The sequence below is a fragment of the Hippichthys cyanospilos genome, chromosome 15 (assembly GCF_059441005.1).
Source record: "Hippichthys cyanospilos isolate Australia breed blue-spotted pipefish chromosome 15, RoL_Hcya_1.0, whole genome shotgun sequence".
In the NCBI taxonomy this organism is placed as follows: Eukaryota; Metazoa; Chordata; class Actinopteri; order Syngnathiformes; family Syngnathidae; genus Hippichthys; species Hippichthys cyanospilos.
In genome coordinates, this window is record NC_142383.1 from 12,169,962 (window position 1) to 12,192,145 (window position 22,184).

A 22,184-nucleotide genomic window follows, 5' to 3' on the forward strand; every position below is an offset into this window, starting at 1 on the left:
TGGGATTTTGCCCCGATGCCAGACACTTAAAGTCTGCCAGGGATTAAGACACGCAGAGAAGTAAGAGCGTCATGTATTGTGATTGATGTGTGCGAGTGGTTTTGGACAACAAGAAGGAGGGGTCTGTGGTTAATGAAAGAAAAAAAAGTATACATCAGTAATAAGATGATGATATGACCTATTTGCGGCCGGCTCGTGCCATGAAGTCGGTCAGTATGGTTTCAAGGGATGAGGAACAATAATAGAGAAGCTGTTCTTTTGATTTTGTTTGTATTAGTGGATCATCTCATCTTAATTTGTTGCTTTAATTAGGAAATGGCTCAGGTCATCGCTGTCCTCGCAGCTTTCTTATTTAGCAAACAAAGGTGGCCTCATTGTATGAATAACAGGCGCGTGGCAATAACGATAATTGTGTCACCATTGAGCGATTGCACATAGAAGAAAGCTGCAAAATCTAGGATACATCTCATTCTCATTGTTTAAAGTGGAATTTTTGTGAACGTTTGAACAGTATCACTCAACAAAGTATCAAATGCAACTCAAAAAAGGCAAAAAAAACCCAAAAAACCGACAGACAGTCTCATATGTTGAGGTGCTATTGTACTTGTGTGATATCCAGTTGTTTTAGTCAGAATTATACAAAAGTATATTTTCACCAACTTATGACACGTGCATTCATCAGTATACAATTTAACAAAATAAAGGCATACATTTTGCAGAGGAGTCACTATAACACAATTCAGAAATGTGTTGCCACATGTTCCAATTCATTCATTCTTAATTTGAAACGAAAACTTTATTGTTTCTGTCACAGTATTAAATAGCATTTGTTTAGATTTGCTGGGACTTACAGAAACCCTATTAAAATCTCACATACCCCCTGAAGTGTGTACCCTTTGTGTACCCTTTATGTACCCCCGTATGTACATATAGGGACGGGGGTGGGGCTAATAATACTCACCAGTTGATAAAAATCTATATATTTTTTGATATTATTGCACAATATGTTGTAAGAATAAAACTTTCCATTTCTACAATAAAAAATGTGATCTTTTTGCATAAACAGCTCTGTTATATGAACATTGAAAACTATTTTTAATTTTCAATATTTATGTGGAGAACCTTAATGTTTTCAAATAGTGACATTGTGATGATAAAGTCGTCAGACAATATTTGATGGAACGCGACCAAAAAAATAATACATGATGATATCTAGTACCACAAACCAGCAATCTAAATGTTGACAAAAGAACTTTATAAAAAAAAACATATTTTCTCCAAGAATAGTACCATAATATATAAGATGTCGTCTATAAAAACCGGTACTTTGATGTCAGTAGGTACTACTGTTTTAGTCAGCAACATAATTACAATAAAAACATACTTGGGCCACAAAAGCGGTGAAGTAAGGAAATGTCATGATGGCATTGTTCATTTGAGAACATCAGCTGGATGCATTAAGTGCCACCTGACCTCTTATATGCCTTTATGTTGTCTTTTCTTTTGTCTTGTTTGAGTAAGAGGGGGCTGCAAGTGAGTAGCAATGGTGGGGGGGGGGGGGGCCTTCCTACGCCCCACCACGCTGCGTCTGGAGGCTCCTCCTGGGTTAGAGGCTGCGGCTCCTCCATGCCGCTCCTCCGAGAAAAGTGGGTCATGAGTCTGAGAGCAAAGGATTAGGATGGCAGGCGTGTGCCAGGGCACCTCTTACTTAGCCATTCTGTTCAGACGCACCCTCCCCTTCATGGTCAAGAAAAAAAGGAGTGGGGCGGGGGGGTGACTTCCACTCAAACTACTCATGTCCTCAAAGTGTATCATAAAAAGTAAGAACTACTAGCCATTATAGTGACACCTAATAGCTACAAAGCGATGACAAATGCTTTTGACTGGCGATGATAGTGAGGAGAAGCGGCTATAGGAAATGGATGGATGGATAAAGTTTTCCTGACCCCCCAAAAAGTTTAATATTTAAATAAAGTACAAATAATACATTCATTCTTGCAATGAGTTTAGTAAAGTCATAACAATTGAAGTCATATTTTCATGCATCATCTGGTCATCAACGGGTTCTTGTACGTATGAACGTATGACGCTAATGTTCTAAATACAATTTGTTTGGAAAAATTATTGTCAAAAAACACAATCATCTAAAAATGCTGCTGCATGTTACATAATACTTCGGGATAGGGGAGTACCAATGCCAAGTATCGGTATCGCGTCAATACCTGTCCCTTTTATGATATGGGAACTTGTGACAGAAGTCAATACTAATATAAGCCCATATTTTGAAGCAATTTTACACATAGTAGGAATTGCAATTCAGAAAAATAGAAAACGACTATTAAATTTATGAAATTTGCAGCCCCTCGCCAACTGAGGGACGAATGTTAGCAAGTGTTTGCAAATGTTAATCTTGTTAGGTTTCCTTCAAGGTCATAATTGTTCTCAAGATGCTTAAGACATTATGAAACAGTCTTAATTGTTAAAAAAAAACGTTCTAAATGTTTTTTTGTGTTGCAAGGAAGTCTTGAAAGTTCCTTTGTGATATGAAAACTAATGAAAACTTAAAAAAAAAAACCCTAATGAATTGCTGATGCAAATTTGCATTTGTTGCTTTTGCCAAAGTTTTTACGAAAAATGATATATTTGAATATATACTGTTAGTGTTTCTTTAATAATATGTCATCGTTTTTGGAGGGAGATTTCATGTATCAAAAGTATCAGTGCTATTATTACTTGGTATTAGTATTATGGCAGTGGAACAAGATTTTGTTTTATATTATTTATTATATAGATTCCTTTTAACTGCACATTGCCAGTTTTTATCCAAAATTAATTTCAATAAAATACATTACAAAAAAGAGATGACTATATACAGTACTACTTTGCCAGAAGAAATGTAGCTAGGTAACTGTCATTTTCCCACAATTTTGCGGTACTTTTTAGTAAAAAAAATCCTAAAAAAAAAAAAATGCTGCTCCATGTTCCAATGAATTTGGTCTCAATTTGAAAAGAAAATTGTCAAAGTATTAAACAAGATTTACTGATACCTGAAGAAACCCCGATTAAAAAAAAAAAAAAAAACATGTACTCCCTGAAATGCCTTCATGCACCCCCAGGGGTACCCACATTTGAGGACCACCGGTTAAGACCACCACTAAGGTCTCCCCGCACGCACGTCATGGACCTCACAGCAGGCCAGCAACATCTGTAATGACAAACGAGGTCAAGCCTCAGCACTGCCTGAAAGCTTTGAACTTTGACCTCAGTGGCTTTACGCCGGGCCTCTGTGGGCGGCTCACCATCGCCGTCTGAAGCGGATATTTCCCACCCGCCGACAAAGACAACACAAGCAGCCGGGGTCCCCAGACGGGAGCGTTGGACCATCCTGGCACTAAATGGACCGACGCAGTTGTTTGGCCTTTCATTGTGCGAGCGTGAAAGCAGGGACACATGTTGCCTAGTAAAAGTGTCAGCGTCCAACTGAAGAGCCTTTGTATCACTTTCCAGGAGTCACCGTGCGCCTTTTGTCCCCCATGTTGTCTGCCATTAGCATCTCAATATTCAAAGGGGGAAGACGGCGTGCAGAGGTGGCAGCCTTTTTAGCCTGGAGTACACCCTCGTGCTACGACTCTCTGAGGACCAGCTGGTGAGTCAAGATGGCAGCCGATACGATTTGACATAACAGACTTAAAAGTAGCACAGCACATAGGTGGTAATTGCTGATAATTGCCTTAAATTTTGTCTATTTTATGCACCTGCACATGCAACAGAAAAACTGTCAATCACAGAGCTCATCCATAAAGACAATCACAAAGTTTTTGATAGTTTTAGTATTAGTTTGTTGTATATTCAGTGCATGATTTTTCAAAAGTCATTAGGTAGTGTGTAATAATAGTAAAAATTCTCAAACAACTTTTGAGCTTCCCTTTCTCTCAAGGTCCTTCTCAAATAGTGGGGCGGGTCGATGAAATGCCGGGGGGAGGGTGTTTTCCTTTTTTTTTTTTTAGATATCCATCCATTTTCTGTAGCTAGGGTCTCAGGGCACATAAAAGCGAACAACCATTTACGCATCCAATAACAACTTAGGACAATTTAGAGTGTCCACTACACTTATACAGCCCGGAGAGAATCTATGCAGGCACGGGGAGAACATGCAAACTCCACACAGGAGGCCCGAGCAAGCTGGATTTGAACTTGGGTCTCTTAAATGCGAGGTGGACGTGCTAACCACTCTTCCATCGTGCTGTCTTTTTTTTTTTTATAGACATGGCTGGCGACTAGTTCCCTGCCTATTGCCCGGAGCCAGCTGGGATAGGCACCAGCAAGCCTGTGACCCTTGTGAGGATAAGCGGCTCTAGAAAATGGACTGATGAAATTTTGTCCCTTAGTTTTTTTCTTTTAGACACTTCATTAGAATAAATTTGCATGTATAAGCTTGCCTGGTTATAAACTGTCGAAGCATCATGAACACATCAGAGTCAAGGATGGTCGCGTGGACATGGTTCAGTGTGAGGTCCCCCTGTTGGGGGCAAAGGTCAAGCAGAAACACATCAACATCAAGGTGGAAGATTCGGACATTGTGAGACGGTCTCATCAACATTACTCAGAATAGCATATTTAGACATATCATTGTCAAGACTTTTTTTTTTTCTTTTAACTTCCCCTTCTACGTTTGCAATATTTGTGTACTCGTCTGCAGGTCACTGAACTGAAGCCTCATAAAAGCCCTCCGAACGACTCACGTTCTACTTGTCGTCCTGAACGACTGTTTGTCCAAATGACAACCGCAAAGGATCATTAAAACAACAAAGCTTGTGCCCGCTACTGTACTTCTGACCTATTTAATCTCCTCTAGTGAAAAACAAAAGACCCGAGATCCCGACATCACCCCGCCGGGCGCCTTTGCTTGACTCACACCAGATGACCATCCCGGACGTGCCGGGCCGGGCTGAGTCAGGCGGCAGTTAACGCTGCGTATATATGCGCGTGCGTGTGTGTGTGTGTGTGTGTGTTGTTGCAGGAGTGTCGGTTGCTGCGAGGGCCAAGCGGGAAAGCAGTTGGGCAGTTTAGCCAGCTGCCGGGGGAGCGCAGTAGCGCCGCCTGGGCCGGTCAGTGAAACCTCGCCAGATGGAGCCGTTTTCCAAACAATAAGAGCAGGGAGGAACTTCATCTACCGTAGATGACTGCGCGCAATTGATTGCCTGTTTGTTTGGATCGAAACATGTGAGGATTTCCTGGAATCGTCCAGCATCTCTGAAAAAATGCTGTCATTTATGTGGCAAGGTTCCCCCTGCTTTGCAGACAGTAGCTGTTAGCTGGATGTGCAACAGGCCAGGGTGTCTTGGGACCACTTTGCTTGGGAGTAACCAAGCCTGGCTAATGAGGCGTGTGATTGGTCCCCTCCCTCATGGACAAGACCCGTCTTTTTTTTTTCTAGGGTGGGGGACATGATGGATCATGACAGCAGCACAATAGTGGCCTGGTGTCAGGAGGGTGGCATGGGTGCGCTCGGCACCCCCGGGGCAACACTCGCTCACCCCCTCCCGTTTTGCTCTCCGCTCAGCTGTGCTGAAGCTTTTTTTTTTTTTTCATCGTTGTACACACACAAACATTCTTGAGCAGCTTATTGATACATTGGTCACACAAGAAACACTGTGCGTTTCACTCAATATAGATTATATGTACTGTTTAGTACATGATAGCATTAATTTTTTATATTTATATCATCTTACTTTTATTGTTTTTTTTCTCTCTTGCTCACTCAAACTATATGTTTGACTAAAATGATCATTTATATGTATTAGTTCATTTTTATGTTGTATATAAAATGTAGTACTGTAGAACTGGAGAAATGCAACGAAGGAAACAAAAGGATCATATTTAATATAATGTTTTATCAACTTTCATTTGATTGTTTTATTTTGTTTTTCTCTATGAGCAAAATGTATTTCCATTACCTACCTGATTTATTACACATTGGAACTATATTTGGAGTGATGTCTGTAGGCGTATTATACCCTGCAATTGCAAAAGATAGATCATGTAACATCACCTATTTTTTTTTGGCTCATTTGCTGTTTTGTAAAAAATGATAATGTGCATCATATAAAACTTATAAAAATAAACAAATGGTTTTTTTTTGCCCTTTTCTTCACTCCAAAACAATTCTGCAATTAGTAGCTTCATTTTCCAATGAATTTGCTCTTAATTTGACAAGAAAAATGTTCTGTTCCTGTCCGGCATTCAAGCGTTAAATTAAATTTGTTGATATTTGCTGATATTTGTGGAACCCCTGCTAAAATCTCATGTATCCCCTGTATATCCCTGTATGTATTTTCAAATGTGCATTAAATCGCCACCCATCAAATTCAATTTGTTATTCTTAATTCAATAAAAAATGGTTGGATGAATAATGTTATATCTATGTTTTTAATCAATGATTTGCATAAAATCTACAATTAACCTCAAATAATTTTAGCTGTAATGTGTTAATTGGTTTTACCTTAAAATATATTTTTTATATTTATCAGTTATGTTTAGTTATTTGACCCTTGTGCAGTATTTTATCCAATCCTTTGATCTTTACAATAAAGTCATTTCACATCAAAAGAAAAAACATAAAAGAATACACCTGGGAGCTGAAATTTCACCCAGGCGGTGGCAACATGTCAAAGATCAACGTGTCATGACCATTTAATTATCTCACAACCAGGAGTACGTGAGAATGATGTGAAAGAAAATAACCCAAAAATGGTCAATACAAGGGTAAGTCTTAAATGATTAGCTTATAGAGGAAAAATCACTTATGCAGTATAGGGTTATGAAAATAGCTTAAGGCACACTGGGCATTTTTTGGATGACTTTCTTTCACCGTCCCATTAGCTCCTGCTACGCTTACTACAATTCACCACAAACGCAAGCAACAAGTATGAATAAACACCTCAGCGACGTCATCATTTTCAATGCAGACATTTCAATATGAAACCAGAGCGTGGATTTGTGTTGCACCCCAGAGGGGTTCCAATAGTGCCGTTTTTGTTGTTCTTTTGAAGCAGCCCTTGAGGAAAGAGGCTCCATGGTCAAAACACAAGTTGGGGAGTGCTGTGAAGTGCGTCAGAGGACGAGAGCCTCATTGGAGGCAGCTTGAAGCTGCTTTCTTGAGTGGAACCTCAGCTGTGCGGGCATCTTTATCAATTATGCGCGATGATGCTTCAGGTTTGGGCAGAGGGGGAAAAAAGCATCATAATATTCATGAAAAGGCTTGTTTGTAAACAGGAAAGCAGCAGCGGTGGTTGAGTCCACAGAATGCCAAAGGTCAGAAAGAACACAAAATATAGCGTACCTTTAGCCACATGCTATGCAGGGTCCAGCTAATGAACATGTCAATTGTGAAATGTGTCAATATATGGACCAACTACGAAATAGAAATGAAAAGATGTGAATCAATGACTGTGCTCAAAAAGGTTTTTTTTTAAATATATTATTCATAATATAAAAAAAAATAAGATCTCATATAAAAGTTTGGGATGTGTATATTTCGTATACAGTATACACTGTATATGATTGTATATGTATATTTATAATTGTATAAATGGATTATGTGCATGTTTTTGGAGTATAGGAAGAAACCAGTGTGCCTGGAGAGAACCCACGCAGGCTTGGGGAGCACATGCAAACCCCACATAGGAAGGTCGAAAGCGAGCTGAATTTGAACTCGGGACTCTGAAAATTGCTATTCGTTTTGTGAACATTTTGAGGAAATGCTATATTCAAATAGTTTTTTTTAATCATCATTGCCATTGTGGGTTTTTTTGTTTTTTTTTTAGTGGGAGGGGCAAATTTTGTGTATCAAAAGTTTTGGTGGTTGTGGGGGTTCAAAATGCCAGGTTGCAGACCTAACTACATTTAGAAAAGCTCCATTAAAATAAGCCAATATGTGATTTAGTAAAACTGCAAAATATAAAAGTTAAACCGGCTGAGCACATATTTGTGAAGATTTTTTTTTTCATGCACAAAATGTTTTTTTGACCTGCATGTTGGCGCAAGCTTAGAAGATGCTGCCCCCCCCCCCCTCTCTGTTGTTGTGCTATGCTTGTGTTGTGCCTTCTAAGCTCCTTTGACACTGCAGCAGGCTTTAGCCTGCCTGTTACTGTGTGTGCCTCCTTGCAGATTTACAAACCTTAATCTGTGCAGAGATGCACACTGACTTGTTGACTGGAGATTAGCAACAATTCCCCCCAAAATGAAAACACACACAAAAAAAAATCTACCTGCTCTGATTTAAATGAGTGTTGCTAGGAACCAGATTATTTCTTTTAATGATGCAGGCTAATTGGCTCTGAAGGCCATAGGTCTAATTGGGAGTCAAATTGAATCAAAGCTGTATATATTGGCTGGTACGGTGATAATTGGCACATTGTCAATGGGGGACGGTGAAATGGCACCCAGCCAAAAAAGAGGGATCCCGAGTCACGCATGTAGATGACTCAACTAGCTTTGTGCTGCTAAAGGATTACAAATGCATGATATCATTGCCAGTACAAAAAGTAAACAAATAAAATCCAAGACTTAAAACAATGAATGTACACTCACTTAAAATAGGTTTAGGTCCACTTCAAAAGTATATACAAGAACCACTGCCCAGGTACATTTCAGTTGTATTTAACTTTTTGGTACTTTTCTTAAATATTTGTTTGTGTGTTACTGTTCAAAATGTTCATAAGTGACTTCTGATCTTATATTTTTATTACCTCCTATGCTTAATGTTAGTCAAGGGGGTACGAGAATTCGTTTTTTTTTTTTAACACTTATTGGAAAAGGGTTGAATGTCTGGTGTAGAGGCTTCAAAAGCCACAGCCAGAGTTCAAATTCAGAGCTGTGATAAACGCTTGAATACTGAGGCTCAATATTGGAGACAAAAAATCTTACTCTTTGATGGTGTGGACGAAAGAACGGCTTGTAAAACGCAGTCGCCCTCATTGCAATTCATTTTTGGATGAAAAAAAATTAAAACAGAGTGATGAGCCATTTATGTTTAATTTATTGAACTTTGGGATTGCATTTTGTTTTAGGTTTCTCATATTTTATTCTGCAACTCCATATTTCTTGTGTGCCTAGTCTGCCAAAAAATTGCATCATCACCAATGACAATATAAAACACTTAACAAAATAAAAGGAATCATACAATGTGCTGAAAATGAGTCACTAGAATTTGGCAATAAATGACCTCATGTTCCAATCAATTTGCTCTCAATTTGAAGACAACAATACAATTTTCAGGTAAGGACATGAAAAGCACTCCATTAGATTTGTAGAGAAACCCTGTTGAAATCTCACGTGCCCATTTTAATTGGCCTCTACTGTGGGGCCTGAAGAAACAGACACGTGCACCATAGCAAATGTGCGTTTATGTGTGTGTGTGTGTGTGGGGGGGGGGGGGGGTAATATTCAGGACCGTGGACAGTTACCTCCCACTCTGGTTTGTCTGATCAGCTGACCACGAGTAACGCCCCCCCCTACTTCTTCCTTCTGAGCATCATCTACAGCCACACGGAAGCAACACATCCACATTTGCCGACTTCTTCTTTGGATGACAACACGCGGGAGAAATCACCAATTTTGTTTTGTTTATTTTTGTTTTGTCTTGTTCTTTTTGATTTTTTTTCAAGTAATCTAATTTTGGTGGTAGGAGGATACAGCAACAATACTGCAAAATGTTGCTCGAACATCCGGGCTCGAGTTGTCAGAATAACGCCAATTTTTCCCGCTACAGCGCAGGACAAGGTAAGACTGTTAGAATGAATTATGATTGCTAAAATACAATGTTGTTTTTTTTTAAACCTGCACTTACAAAGATGAAAATTCTTTATTCTAATGTCTTCATTGCGCGGATTGACAGTTGATGTAAGTTGTTTCTAAATCTCCCAATTACAGTGCAATAAAAATAATCGAACAATATTATATTTCGTTTTTTTACCGCCATTTGTTTGTTAGTGAGGATGTTTCACGAGACCTTGCGCACAATTTCACGACTCCTTTTAAAAGTGTGAGAGGAACTCTAAAGCAACAACGTGTTGCTTTTCATTTGGGATGCGGATTTGCTTGTACAAACAAATATTTGAGAAATAAATGCTGCTTTAATATTAAATGACTGGTTAAATACAAAGTTCTGTTTTAATTACATTTAATTGCATGCTAGGCCTTTTAGGTCTTCTGCAACATTCAGTTTCACTATGTTTCATGAAAGTATTTCAAGAAGCATACAATGCCTTTTTTTTTTCCTTTTCAAACGAAAATTACACAAACTCTCTTTAGATATATTCTCCACTGCACATGCGCACTTTAGTGCAGTTAGGGTGCGTGCGGGAGACGTTATGAATGCGTAATGAGCACCCATTGTTGCACAAATGGCCCGAACAGATGTTGTGCGCGTTTTGTCATTCCACACCGCCGCCGCCGCCATGTTGTCGTCAAGATAACGGATATGGTGCATGTACCCCTCCATACGCACACACACACACACACACACACACACACACACACACTATGATTCCACCCCCCCCTCCTAGACACACACACACACGTTGCAAACACACACAGAACTGCACTAGAACAACAACAAAAAAAAGTGCTAGGCTCACTGGGGGCAAGGGGACTGCAACAGGTGTCACGTTCCCGCTATCATGCACGACAGGTGGGACACCTGAAGAGTGTTCAATATATATATATATATATATATTATATATATATATATATATATATATATATATATATATATATATATATATATATATATATATATATATATATATATATATATATATATATATATATATATATATTACCACCCATTTTAAACACATCAGTAACCAAAGAATGAAATCGTAAATTGAAAAAAAAGTGTGATAAAAATAAGTAGAACACACACAAGCAACAGGTAGAGCATATATACTTAGCGCATCGTTGGTAATTGAACACAAAATAAAAATAAAACTTTCGAAACAAACAAAAAGTGAGCAACATACAGATAAGTATAACACATTGATATACTCCAAAAATATGAATGAAATGATAGAAGTAATAAAAATATAGCATCCACAAGACAAAATGATGGCCCTAAACCTGACGAAATAATCTCAGATTATATTTTAACATTTTTGGTTTACCACTTGTGAACATTAATTTGTGATAAGATTTTCGCACGCCTGCAGGTTAGGTGCACAAATGCAGTATGAGTCCAATTTTTTTTTTTTTTTTCACAAAATTATCATGAATTTCAAGTTCAAATTTACAGACCATTACAGACCAATCCTAGATACTAATCAATTAACATTAAGTATTTAGTATTTTAATCCATATTCATTTCATAATTGAGGAGTTGCTTTAAGTACAGTAAATGATTAAAAGTAACACACGTGCACGCACACACAGACGAAACAATAGAAAAACATTTCAAACATAAAAAAAATTGTCAAAAATATAAACAGTTTTTTTTACATGTGTTTTGCGGCTATTTTTTCGATATAGTCACAGAGCAAACCAATGATGTTTTACTACGATATTGAAACTTTAATATTAATAATAATATTAGCCAGACGCATAACATCTAAACATTACTTCAAGTACCATTCTTTTATTTAAATAATTTCGTGTTTATTTAGACGTTTTTTCTTCAGTTTTTTTAAGTGTGACATTTTAAGTTAGACATTTTTAGTAAAACTTACATTTAAAATGAAAAAATATGTATCATTAATATTTCAAATTATTAAAATACATTGGTCACGTTGAGTTTCTAAAATAGGACTTAATAACTTTTTCATATCAGTGTGCTTTTTTTTAATAAAAGCCCCATAAAAAATGAATGAAAAGGATCAGATTTAGTAAATTATTATTATTATTATGAACAAATATGGTTTACGTTTGTGGAACTTTAAAGAGCAGCTCTTCCGATATTTTGATGTGATATTCAGAAGCTCCCCAAGATGCAAAAATCATAACAATGATAATCATGATTAATTAATAAATAAAAGTGAACCATTTGTACGCAATTAAATAAAAACTGTACAGAGGTGCAAAATAAGAAAAGAACCATATTTGCCCTCATAGTATATACACTTGCTGAAATGTGGACAAATGGCGCAATTGATTTTCGATTCATCAGCGTGCTTGCACTCGGCCTGATTTCCCCAGGCGCCATTTTGTGCCAAAGATCAGCGTCAATAAAATTCATTGGGGTGCTTGCCGGATCAACACTTGCTATTGAATAGCACGCATCGGCCCTAAATAAACAGCGGTCTCCGAGGAGCACATAGCAAATCGTGGAAAATGACTCTAGTGTGTTAAAACGTGTATTCTGATTCATTTTTTTAAAACTGGAATTGATTGAAAAAATATTTGGGAACATTTTGTACTCTAATCGACAAAGATTATCTTATAAATATGATGCGGTATCAAGCTTGATAATACTCGTTTGGGGGAACAAATTATATATATATATATATATATATATATATATATATATATATATATATATATATATATACACACACACACACACACACACACACACACACACACACACACACACACACACAGTACGTATCGCTTTTAAACTGCGACCAACCAAAGAAAAAAATATTCTAAAATGGTCTGATATTTGTCAAATACCGGCCTCTTGTGAGAACTGCGTAGAAAATCGAACAAGTCCCCAAATTCGCATAGACCATGACAAAGTCGTTTAAATACATTTTTAAAAATTTGTATAAGAATTTAGTGAGCATGAAAAGTATGTCGCATTCTACATCTACAAATTTTACTTCCTCGTAATTCTTCTATATTTGTAGCCTAATTGTTCTACGTTTTAATTCCCACGAATAGGTGTCATTTAAATTGGGTGTGTTGGAGAAAGAAACACCGAAAACATGCAAGATATAAGGCCTTCGAGGACAGGGTTTTTTGATTTGAATAAAGGGGGGAAAAAACGTTAATTTAGGTATACGCATTTTAGACCAAGTGTTTACTTATCGAGTAAGTTAAACCACAAACACACAGGTGACGTTTTTATTTTTTGTTTCCCGACTTCGAGTGGTGCCTCTTTTGTTGTTTTAATATTCAAAGTGGAACTCGAAGCGAGCAAATTACTTAGTTGGGACGTCTTATTGCTTTGCATGGCTGAATGAGCAGCACCTGTCTCGTGACGTCACCGAAACTACAGAAAAGCTTCATGCATGTTGCATGGCCTCGAGAACCATCCACAATGGCCATGATCAGATTCATTGCAGCGTTGTTTTAATAAATAATAAGCCGGTGCTTGATGTCTTTGTGACCTTTCTACGTTCTCCCTTCAAATTGGCCAGATATTACTCAACTAAGCCATTCTAATTTATTGGCAGTTTTGTTAGACCACAAATCAATATTGTATTATTTATTATGTTTACAAGGTTTTTGAAACTATCAAATTACTGTGTGCTTTTTAATTCGTAGATTTGTTAGCCCAATGTGCATTTGAATGTACGTTTGTGTGTGTGTATATATATATATATATATATATATATATATATATATATATATATATATATATATATATATATATATATACACACAAGTGTGTCTGTGTGTGTGTGTGTGTGTATGTCAGCAATAAATAGATTAATCCTGGTCCATTCAAGTCAGGTTATCAATGGATTTCATCTACACCGTAAACACATATGACAACAATTACTTCTGTTGTAATATTTGTCAGAATAATTTCTTATACCAGTGGTTCTCAAATGGGTGTATGTGTACCTCTGGCGTATATAAAGGCACTTGGGGGGATTGTGAGATCTTAAAAGTCTTTTTCTAGGTGTTATTACGTCTAATTTAATGACTTTAAATTCATGATAAGCAGAGCATCTGTCTTTTCAAATTAAGAGCAAATTAAATGCAACAACAATTATGGATAAATTGTGTTATAATGGCTTGTCGACAAAATGCTGTTTTACTTTATTTATGTTAACCACTAGCAGGGAGGACAAGGGTTCGAATGGAAATATCAGCATCTTGAATTTAATACTGTACATTGCGATTTAAGAATCCTGAAAAAAAAAAATTCTAATCCCTATCAATCCTATACAATTTCGCATATTATTTAACAGATAACCATGCATTTCATTTATAGCTGTTTACTATATTTCGATAAATTTGAGACTGATTAGTTTTCGTTCTCCCGTCTCTCTGGGCAGACATCCCAGTGTGCGCAGGCTGCAACCAGCACATTGTGGATCGCTTCATCCTCAAAGTGTTGGAGCGACACTGGCACAGCAAGTGTCTTAAATGCGCTGACTGCCACACTCAGCTGGCTGACAAATGTTTCAGCCGGGGGGACAGTGTCTACTGCAAGGACGACTTCTTCAAGTGAGCACACACACACGCATACACTGCAGGTGCTACACCTGAACAATCCAGTAGTAAAGTAATAGTGCTTAGTTTTGATTGGCCTCATCAGAGATGAGAATTGCAAAAGAAATGTCAATATCAAAATGTCTGATATCAGTGTTGTAAAATTTTAAGACCATTTTCTAATTTATGACAGGTGTAAAGGTTTGCTTAAATCAAACAAAACTGTCCTGAATTATTCAAATAAATGGAAATCATTGCTGAAATTTTACATTATATTAGGACCAATTTCTTAAACCCAGGCATAAATGAGTAAAAATAGGTTAATTTAAGCTACATATTGAAAAAAATATGAAGAATATTTTTAAAATAAGAATAATCTTCTCTAATTTGATTTTATATTGAGAAAATTTTGCTTCAATTTTGATTTGCATCTTGTTTAAATGAACACTTTCTGACTTCTTTTTGCTCTCAGATTGTTCACAAAACCATTGGACAAAAAAGTATTATATTAGATTTTATAGGCCAGGAAAATATTCTTACCTTTTTGGCAGATTTTTTGTGCTTAAAACAAGAAAATGTGGCAAGTTTTATTACATGTTTTCTCTTGTTTTTGGTTTGGCACATTATGCAGTGTATGAGGCAGTTTTTACTTGATGAAATGAATATGCCGTATTTGGGTGGTCAACCTCTGGCTCATAGACCAGATAGTGCCATTTTGAAAGACAAAAATAATTCAAAGAAACACCGCTGTTCACTATTATTTTTGATTTGACTGTCATACTGGCATTGATTGAAATGCAAGCAATAGTTTTAATATCGTGTCTGCACAAGACATTGACTGACGATCCACCTTGTCCACACCCGTGTCCCGAAAGGAGATTTGGCACCAAATGCGCAGCATGTCAGCAGGGCATCCCGCCCACGCAGGTGGTGAGGCGAGCCCAAGATTTCGTTTACCACCTGCACTGCTTCGCCTGCATCGTGTGCAAACGGCAGCTGGCCACGGGCGATGAATACTACCTGATGGAAGACAGCCGGCTGGTGTGCAAGGCCGACTACGAGACGGCCAAGCAGAGAGGTGTGTGTGTGGGTGTGTGTGTGCCGGTGTGGTATTGTTTACTACTGCTTCAATACAATTAAGCTACAAGATGCACACAGCTATAAAAGGCCCGGAAAACCCACATTAATTTGTGGTGCACTCAATTTCAAGTCCTCCTTTCTTTTTTTTTTATCTCCCCTTCTGTTTGACATACATTCAAGTGCTCAGCTCAACTTTTTGCCCCCAAAAACAAACACGCTTATTTTATTGATGAGAGGTTGCGATTAATTAAGGGAAGGGTGGCAGCCATTTGGAGGATGTTTGCCAACAGTGATGCAATACACCAGGTTTTACTTAATGGGCATTTCTGCTGTTAAATTTATTTTAGCCTCATAGTTTGTGTCGACGTTTTGATATCTAAATGTACTGCATTTTTCACTGCATGTTTAGAAATAAGTGCAGCACCAACATAGTTCAATGCAACACCAACACACTCAAATTGTTAGAATACTGCAGCAACACAACAGTAACATGCCAGCTGGGCTAGGAGGTGGTATTTTTCTTATTCCAAAAATTCACAGTATGTCCACTGTTATAAATGTTTCGCCCCAAATTCACCGATTTATTCATCTCAAAAGACCTAATTTCTCTTATTTGTCATTTACCATTCAAAGGAATCTTCATTGCTACATATTTACATTGCTTCAATTCCAAATTCAAATCATTCAGCTCGATCAAACCACTTTGGGAGTGTTTTTCAAATTGCAAAAAAATTACCAAATTTTCACTTTGAAAACTTTCCTTATTATGTCACATTCTACATAATTTAGTCAACATGACTTGAACTCAAATTATTCCAACTTCACAATGTTCAGATCAAGTCATCAAGTCATCTTATTCATTATACAGATACACAAAAATTATAAAAATATCTAACGCCCCCCCAATAAAAAAACAGTCGCCCATATGCAAAGCATTCCATCTTCAACATTCATTCATCCATCCATCCATTTTTTTAAAATGCTCATTCAAATTCATTTTATGAATTCTATATCATTGCATATCGTTCCAGATGCGTCCATGTTTTTTTTTTTTTTCCATTCAGTTTTGAAGTCTTCATATTCCACCACCAGAAATTGCATTGGCTAGTTTTTGATGAATTACAACTTGCTCAATGACATAAATAAATAATAGTAATTTATAAATTTAGCGGTTAATGTTAGGTGTTGGTTGTTGTTGGATTATAGGATCTTCATGTCAGTTTGATTGGTGAATTTTTTTTTAAATGTCCTTTGTCTCATTGTCCTTTGTGCCAGGTATTGAGTCACACGCGTTTCCTTCTTTGCCCTTCAGAAGCTGACTCGACCGCAAAAAGGCCTCGAACGACCATCACGGCCAAGCAGCTAGAGACCCTGAAGAACGCCTACAATAATTCTCCCAAGCCGGCCCGCCATGTTCGAGAGCAGCTCTCCTCGGAAACGGGCCTGGACATGCGGGTGGTGCAGGTAAGCTTTATTATGATCCATTAGGAAGCTGATCCATTAGTGTCCCGAGTTCATTACGGCGGGACAATGGGCGGCTGAACTGGCACCGCAGCACTCCGTACACCCGAACGCGAGGGTGAATTTACGGCCAGATGGAGTAAAATGAAGTCAACATCAAAGTCAGCGTGGTTTAAGTGCAAGCTCGTTAACAATGGCGAGAGCCTGCCCCTCTCCTGTATTGTCGTCCGGGCCCAGGAGCCCCCACGCCGGGGGCCGTATATATTGTTTTATTTGCAAGGACAAACGTGGGGGACGGAAGCCACTAAAATGCTCCTCATTATTCCGTTGAAAGGAAAGGAGGTGAGGAAGGTTCACCCGGGGCGGAATCTCATTAAGGCACATGTAAAAATGCCTTTTTGTGTTTTACGTGTGTGTAGGAGATTAAATGGCCGAAAAATGGAGATATTTAACCCTCATTTTTTACTTTTAAAAGTACTTCCAATTTAGATAGAAATGAGCAATTTTGCTTGTGTACTGAAATGAGGAGAAAAAGTAACAACAGGGAGAAATGTCATCAAGATTTGTCTGCAACAGCAGTCCACAAAAATTTCCCAAGGAGCCTCTAGAGGCGTCTTTATTACATTTTGTCTCTGTGATGTGCGCTAACTCAATGGCTAACTCAATGCAGACAATGAGGCGCTCTAAAATACCTGTCAACAGACTATATATAGGGCTTTAGGTCAGCTGCATCGATGAGGATTGACGGTACAGAAAGTGGATGAATGGCGTCGTTTAATTTGGGGCACCTACAAAATTGTGACATCAGTTTTGCTAACTGCGACACATCGAGCGTCTAATTAAAGGATTAGAGGTGAAAGGTGACACTTTAACACGGGTCCAGACAGACCTCTGTGAAAAAAGTACTCTATCTCCCAATATTTTATTCCAACCTCAGACCTGCTAGTCAATCTTTGGTTAGCTTAGCATTTAACATGGCTTCCCCATTATTTGTCATTTCTTTGCGACAATGATACCTGTCACAAATGTAGCCAATTTACCATCATGGGGTCGATAATTACTGACAGAGTGACTCCACTTTGTGTTCAATTACTAAACAAACCGTTAATTGCTAACTAACTGCTGGGGCTAACTAGCATAGCGGTACTCCCGACCTACGACTACATTATTCAAACACAGATACGTGGAAAAAAATGGTCTGTTTTGAGTTATGCGGGTATAAGTCAACAGCCCCAATATCAAGGTTGAAAATTAGGTAAAAAAAAAAAAGACTTGTACTAGAACTTCAACTCTATTGTAGACCATGGCTTCCCTGTGAAATGAAATGTTATGACAAAAGTCATCTTTTTCCTCTCCAGGTTTGGTTCCAGAACCGTCGGGCCAAAGAAAAGAGGCTAAAGAAGGACGCTGGGCGCCAGAGGTGGGGCCAGTACTTCCGTAACATGAAGAGATCACGCGGAAGCTCCAAATCAGACAAAGACAGCATCCAGGAGGAGGGGATGGACAGCGACGCCGAGGTGTCCTTTACAGGTACAACTCATAAATTCAATAACAATCCGAGAAAGACGGTAGAAGAACCAAACCTTATCTGTCTCTTCGTAACCCGAAACAGACGAACCTCCAATGTCTGAGCTGGGCCACAGCAACGGCATTTACAGCAACAGCTCCCCAGCCATGGGGGCCCGCCAAGGGGGTAACAACCATGCCACCTTCCCTTTGGAGCACGGCGCCCTTCCTTCGCAAGAGCAATTCCACGACATGCGCTCCAACAGCCCTTACGGCCTACCCCAGTCGCCGGGGTCGCACCCGGCGCTACCTCGGCACCAGCCGATCATCACCGGCCTGGTCTACCCAGAGTCGGGGCTGTCCATCATGACCCAAGGTGGCGGGATGAACCCCGCCGTGAGGGTTTCCATCGGTGCCGCCAACGGCCCAAGCTCGGACCTCTCGACCGGCAGCAGTGGCGGATACCCGGACTTTCCCGCGAGTCCCGCCTCCTGGTTGGACGAGGTGGACCACGGACAGTTCTGATCGCATGATTCTAAGGAATTGGACTTACTACGACCATTTTTTCGTTGCTTTGGTCTACTGTTTGGACTATGGACTAAATGAGGCCATGATTGTATGGAAGATTGGTGGAAACTTGGGACCCATCAGTATCTTGTCAGTGGTTTCATTTGGATGAAGGACAAACTCCTTCGCAAAAAGCACTTGATATTGATATTGTGTGTAGTGTTCATTTTCAGGTATTGATGTCTTAAGGACAATATAAAGACCGAGAATCAAGCATCCTCGACTCCTCTTACTGCTTTCTTTGTCGTCTACAGTGTGTTCAGGTGCAGATGTCTTTAAATGTCTGGTTGTTGCCAAATGTCAAAATATATAAATATATACATAATGTTTTATCATTGTGGAGACTTTATTTTTATACTAGGACCATAAAAGGAATATCTAGTGAGGAAAGACTTTGTCAATTCTTCAAACATATGGCTAGATGTCATCATAACGATGGCTCCAAGGTGTCCAGTTACATCTATGCATTTGTGTGTCTTGTTCTACTCGAAAACAAAAAAACCCGAAGAGGTGCTGGCAGGAGCAACCTGGGGCTATGATGTATATGTTTGTTTATGTGGAAAAATGTTTTATGTCTAATTTATTCCTTTACGGTGATGACCACGTCGATTATGATGATGACGATTCCTGATGAATGATGCAGGACTTTAATAAATTAATAAATTTGTCACTCGCTTGGCTCTCTTTGCTTGGATCAAATTAATTTGCGCAACGCGAGATACATTGCCTTCCGAGGGCAGGCTTTTATTTGGACTGCCTTGAAAATTTGTGTGGTTATACAGTTAATATATTGCTGACATCTCAACACGGGGAAACAATTTCAAACGGCAATCCAAAAGATTTGCTAAATAACCATGTATGAGTAATGATGGGACATTCACATATGAACCGCACAGTTCATCCCCATATGTCAAAATATGCCAAAATACATGTCAAAATATGTCACAATTACCAACATACCAAACATTACATTAATTCCATCCAACCGGAGTATCCGAAGACAAACCATGCAGGCACGGGGATAACATGCAAACTCCACACAGGAAGGCCAGAACTGCAACCCACGACTTCCCTATGTGAGTTGGATGTGCTAACCACTCTTCCGCCATGTCGCCTATGTACTACCAATGACATGAATTAAGCCAATTAAAACATAATTAAAAACTTATATTTTAGAAGAAAACAATTTTTAATGTCCCACTATTTCAACACTCAAAGTATGACATGAAGTGTGTTTATTTCATCAGTGAAACATTGATGTTTTAAAATATGCCCCAAAAATCTTTGGAATGGTTCTTTTTATTGAATGGCCTTAAAAGTTCCATCACTATGTCCAATAGTGACAAATCGATGTTCAGGATCTTTTTCTTATAAAACTTGTAATATATTGTGAAAAGTCCCCAATTTCTTCTTATTATACATATTTATTCTTTGCTGAGTTTTTTTCCTCACAAAACATTTTAATTTAGTCTCATAAATGTATTTTAAAATCATTTGACCAAGTATGGTTGTGATACAGCTCCGTAATATTAAGACACATTTTGATATGAATTTTTGCCCCCTCGCCTACATTTTGCTACACTAAACCACACCCTACCCCGAAACGTTCTCATCATATAAGGAACACCGCTTGAGATTAACTCTTCCAAACTACCTTCAATCCTGTCAATCGAGTAACTGTCTTAACAATCGGCACCGGATGGAGCGATTTTCACAGCCCCCTTTTGGAGGGGAAATGTGATGCAGGCAGCGAGTCCGCTCATCCATTGGGAGATTACTCCGACTTGTTTTCGCTCAACTTCCCTTATGGGAAAGGAATCTGCAATCCATTAGCCTGGGAGGGATCAGATACCCCCTGTGAATTCCTTCCCTTTGTTTAGGCATTCAAAGTCAGGTTCAATTAAGTGGATTAAATCTAAAAGGCAGGTGTGTGAATGTGTGTGTGTGGGGGCATAAGGTGACGATACAATTGATATTAAGGTCACTTGCATTTTTTTTTTTTAAATATATACACCATCGTTCGCCGTGGCCCCTCGTTACCATAAATAATTAGCAAGCGTTTCCGCAGCAACCTGACCTGTTTAATTGATAATGAGCCTTTTGAAATATGGAGATCAGATAACCTCCAGAATGGTCGGTTGCCAAGCGTTGAAATGATGTTGAACCGAGCTGCATTTTAAGGGGGGGGACATCATATGTTAATGCTACAATTAAGTTAAAATACTATATGGAATGTTTGTTTATTTACTCGACTGCAAGCCTTTAAATCATAGTCGACAGTTATCCATAAGTGAAACTGGAGTATTACAAAAAAAAAAAAGAGTTGTTATGAAGAAACATAAAATAAGAACATGACACGTATACACAATTTTGCAGAGTGAACCAATCTACTAAAAAGATGATCATCTTTAACTTTTGTCAGATAATGAAAGCTATGTAAATTCGGTAAATACTGCAAAATCCAGTGAATAGCACTTTTGTTTATAAATAAATCAAGGAAACTTCCAAATTATAATCATGTGCCCATTTCACTTTCGTTTTTTGAACCGTGGTGAGCAATGACACTACGTTTTAAATTTATTCACTGCATTGAATCATACGTTTCAGGTATATACATTCCGGACCCTTTTTTGCATTTTTTTGGGGGGGGTTCATTAAAAAAAATTAAAAAAAAACATAATAGTTAGTAGAGTTTAGTACAGGACAGGATTAAGTGAAAAACATGGTTGGCAAAATTCTGACTTTTATCTCAGAATTCTCACTTAAGGGTCAGAATTTTGACCTCAACGATTTCTGAGAGTATTGAAGACATTGGCTATAAAATCATATTTTTCACTTTAAAGTCAGTGCAAGTAAAGTCAAAATCCTTAAACTTTGAACTGAGATTTTTTTCTGAAAATGCTTGAGAATTGGATGCGAAATAAAGCCAGGTAAAAGTCAGAATCCTGCATTATTTTCTCTACTGGCTGTAATCTCTCCCACAGTTTATAAACTGCTGGATATGGGATTGATTTCATGTCATTATTTCACAAAGACAGCGGTTAATATTTTGATTCAACGTCTGTTAACCATGAAGAAGAGTTATAAGATTCTAAATTCAGAATTTCCCATTGCTGGCTCTAGAAATACCGCACATGAAGCAATATGTGAAAAAAAGATGGAATTTTCACTTTTCAAAGTACATGGATGTC

The 22,184-nt window shown here is 38.2% G+C and overlaps 1 protein-coding gene across 1 annotated transcript; it reads left to right on the forward strand.

Moving 5' to 3' along the window:
- Positions 1-9,567: 9,567 nt before the first annotated feature.
- Positions 9,568-19,666, forward strand: lhx3 (LIM homeobox 3). Its single transcript, XM_088435880.1, has 6 exons — positions 9,568-9,783; positions 14,223-14,394; positions 15,255-15,457; positions 16,772-16,923; positions 18,279-18,450; positions 18,533-19,666. The coding sequence occupies exons 1-6, from the start codon at positions 9,714-9,716 to the stop codon at positions 18,949-18,951; spliced, it is 1,188 nt and encodes a 395-aa protein (XP_088292006.1). The 5' UTR covers positions 9,568-9,713; the 3' UTR covers positions 18,952-19,666.
- The last annotated feature ends 2,518 nt before the right edge of the window (positions 19,667-22,184 follow it).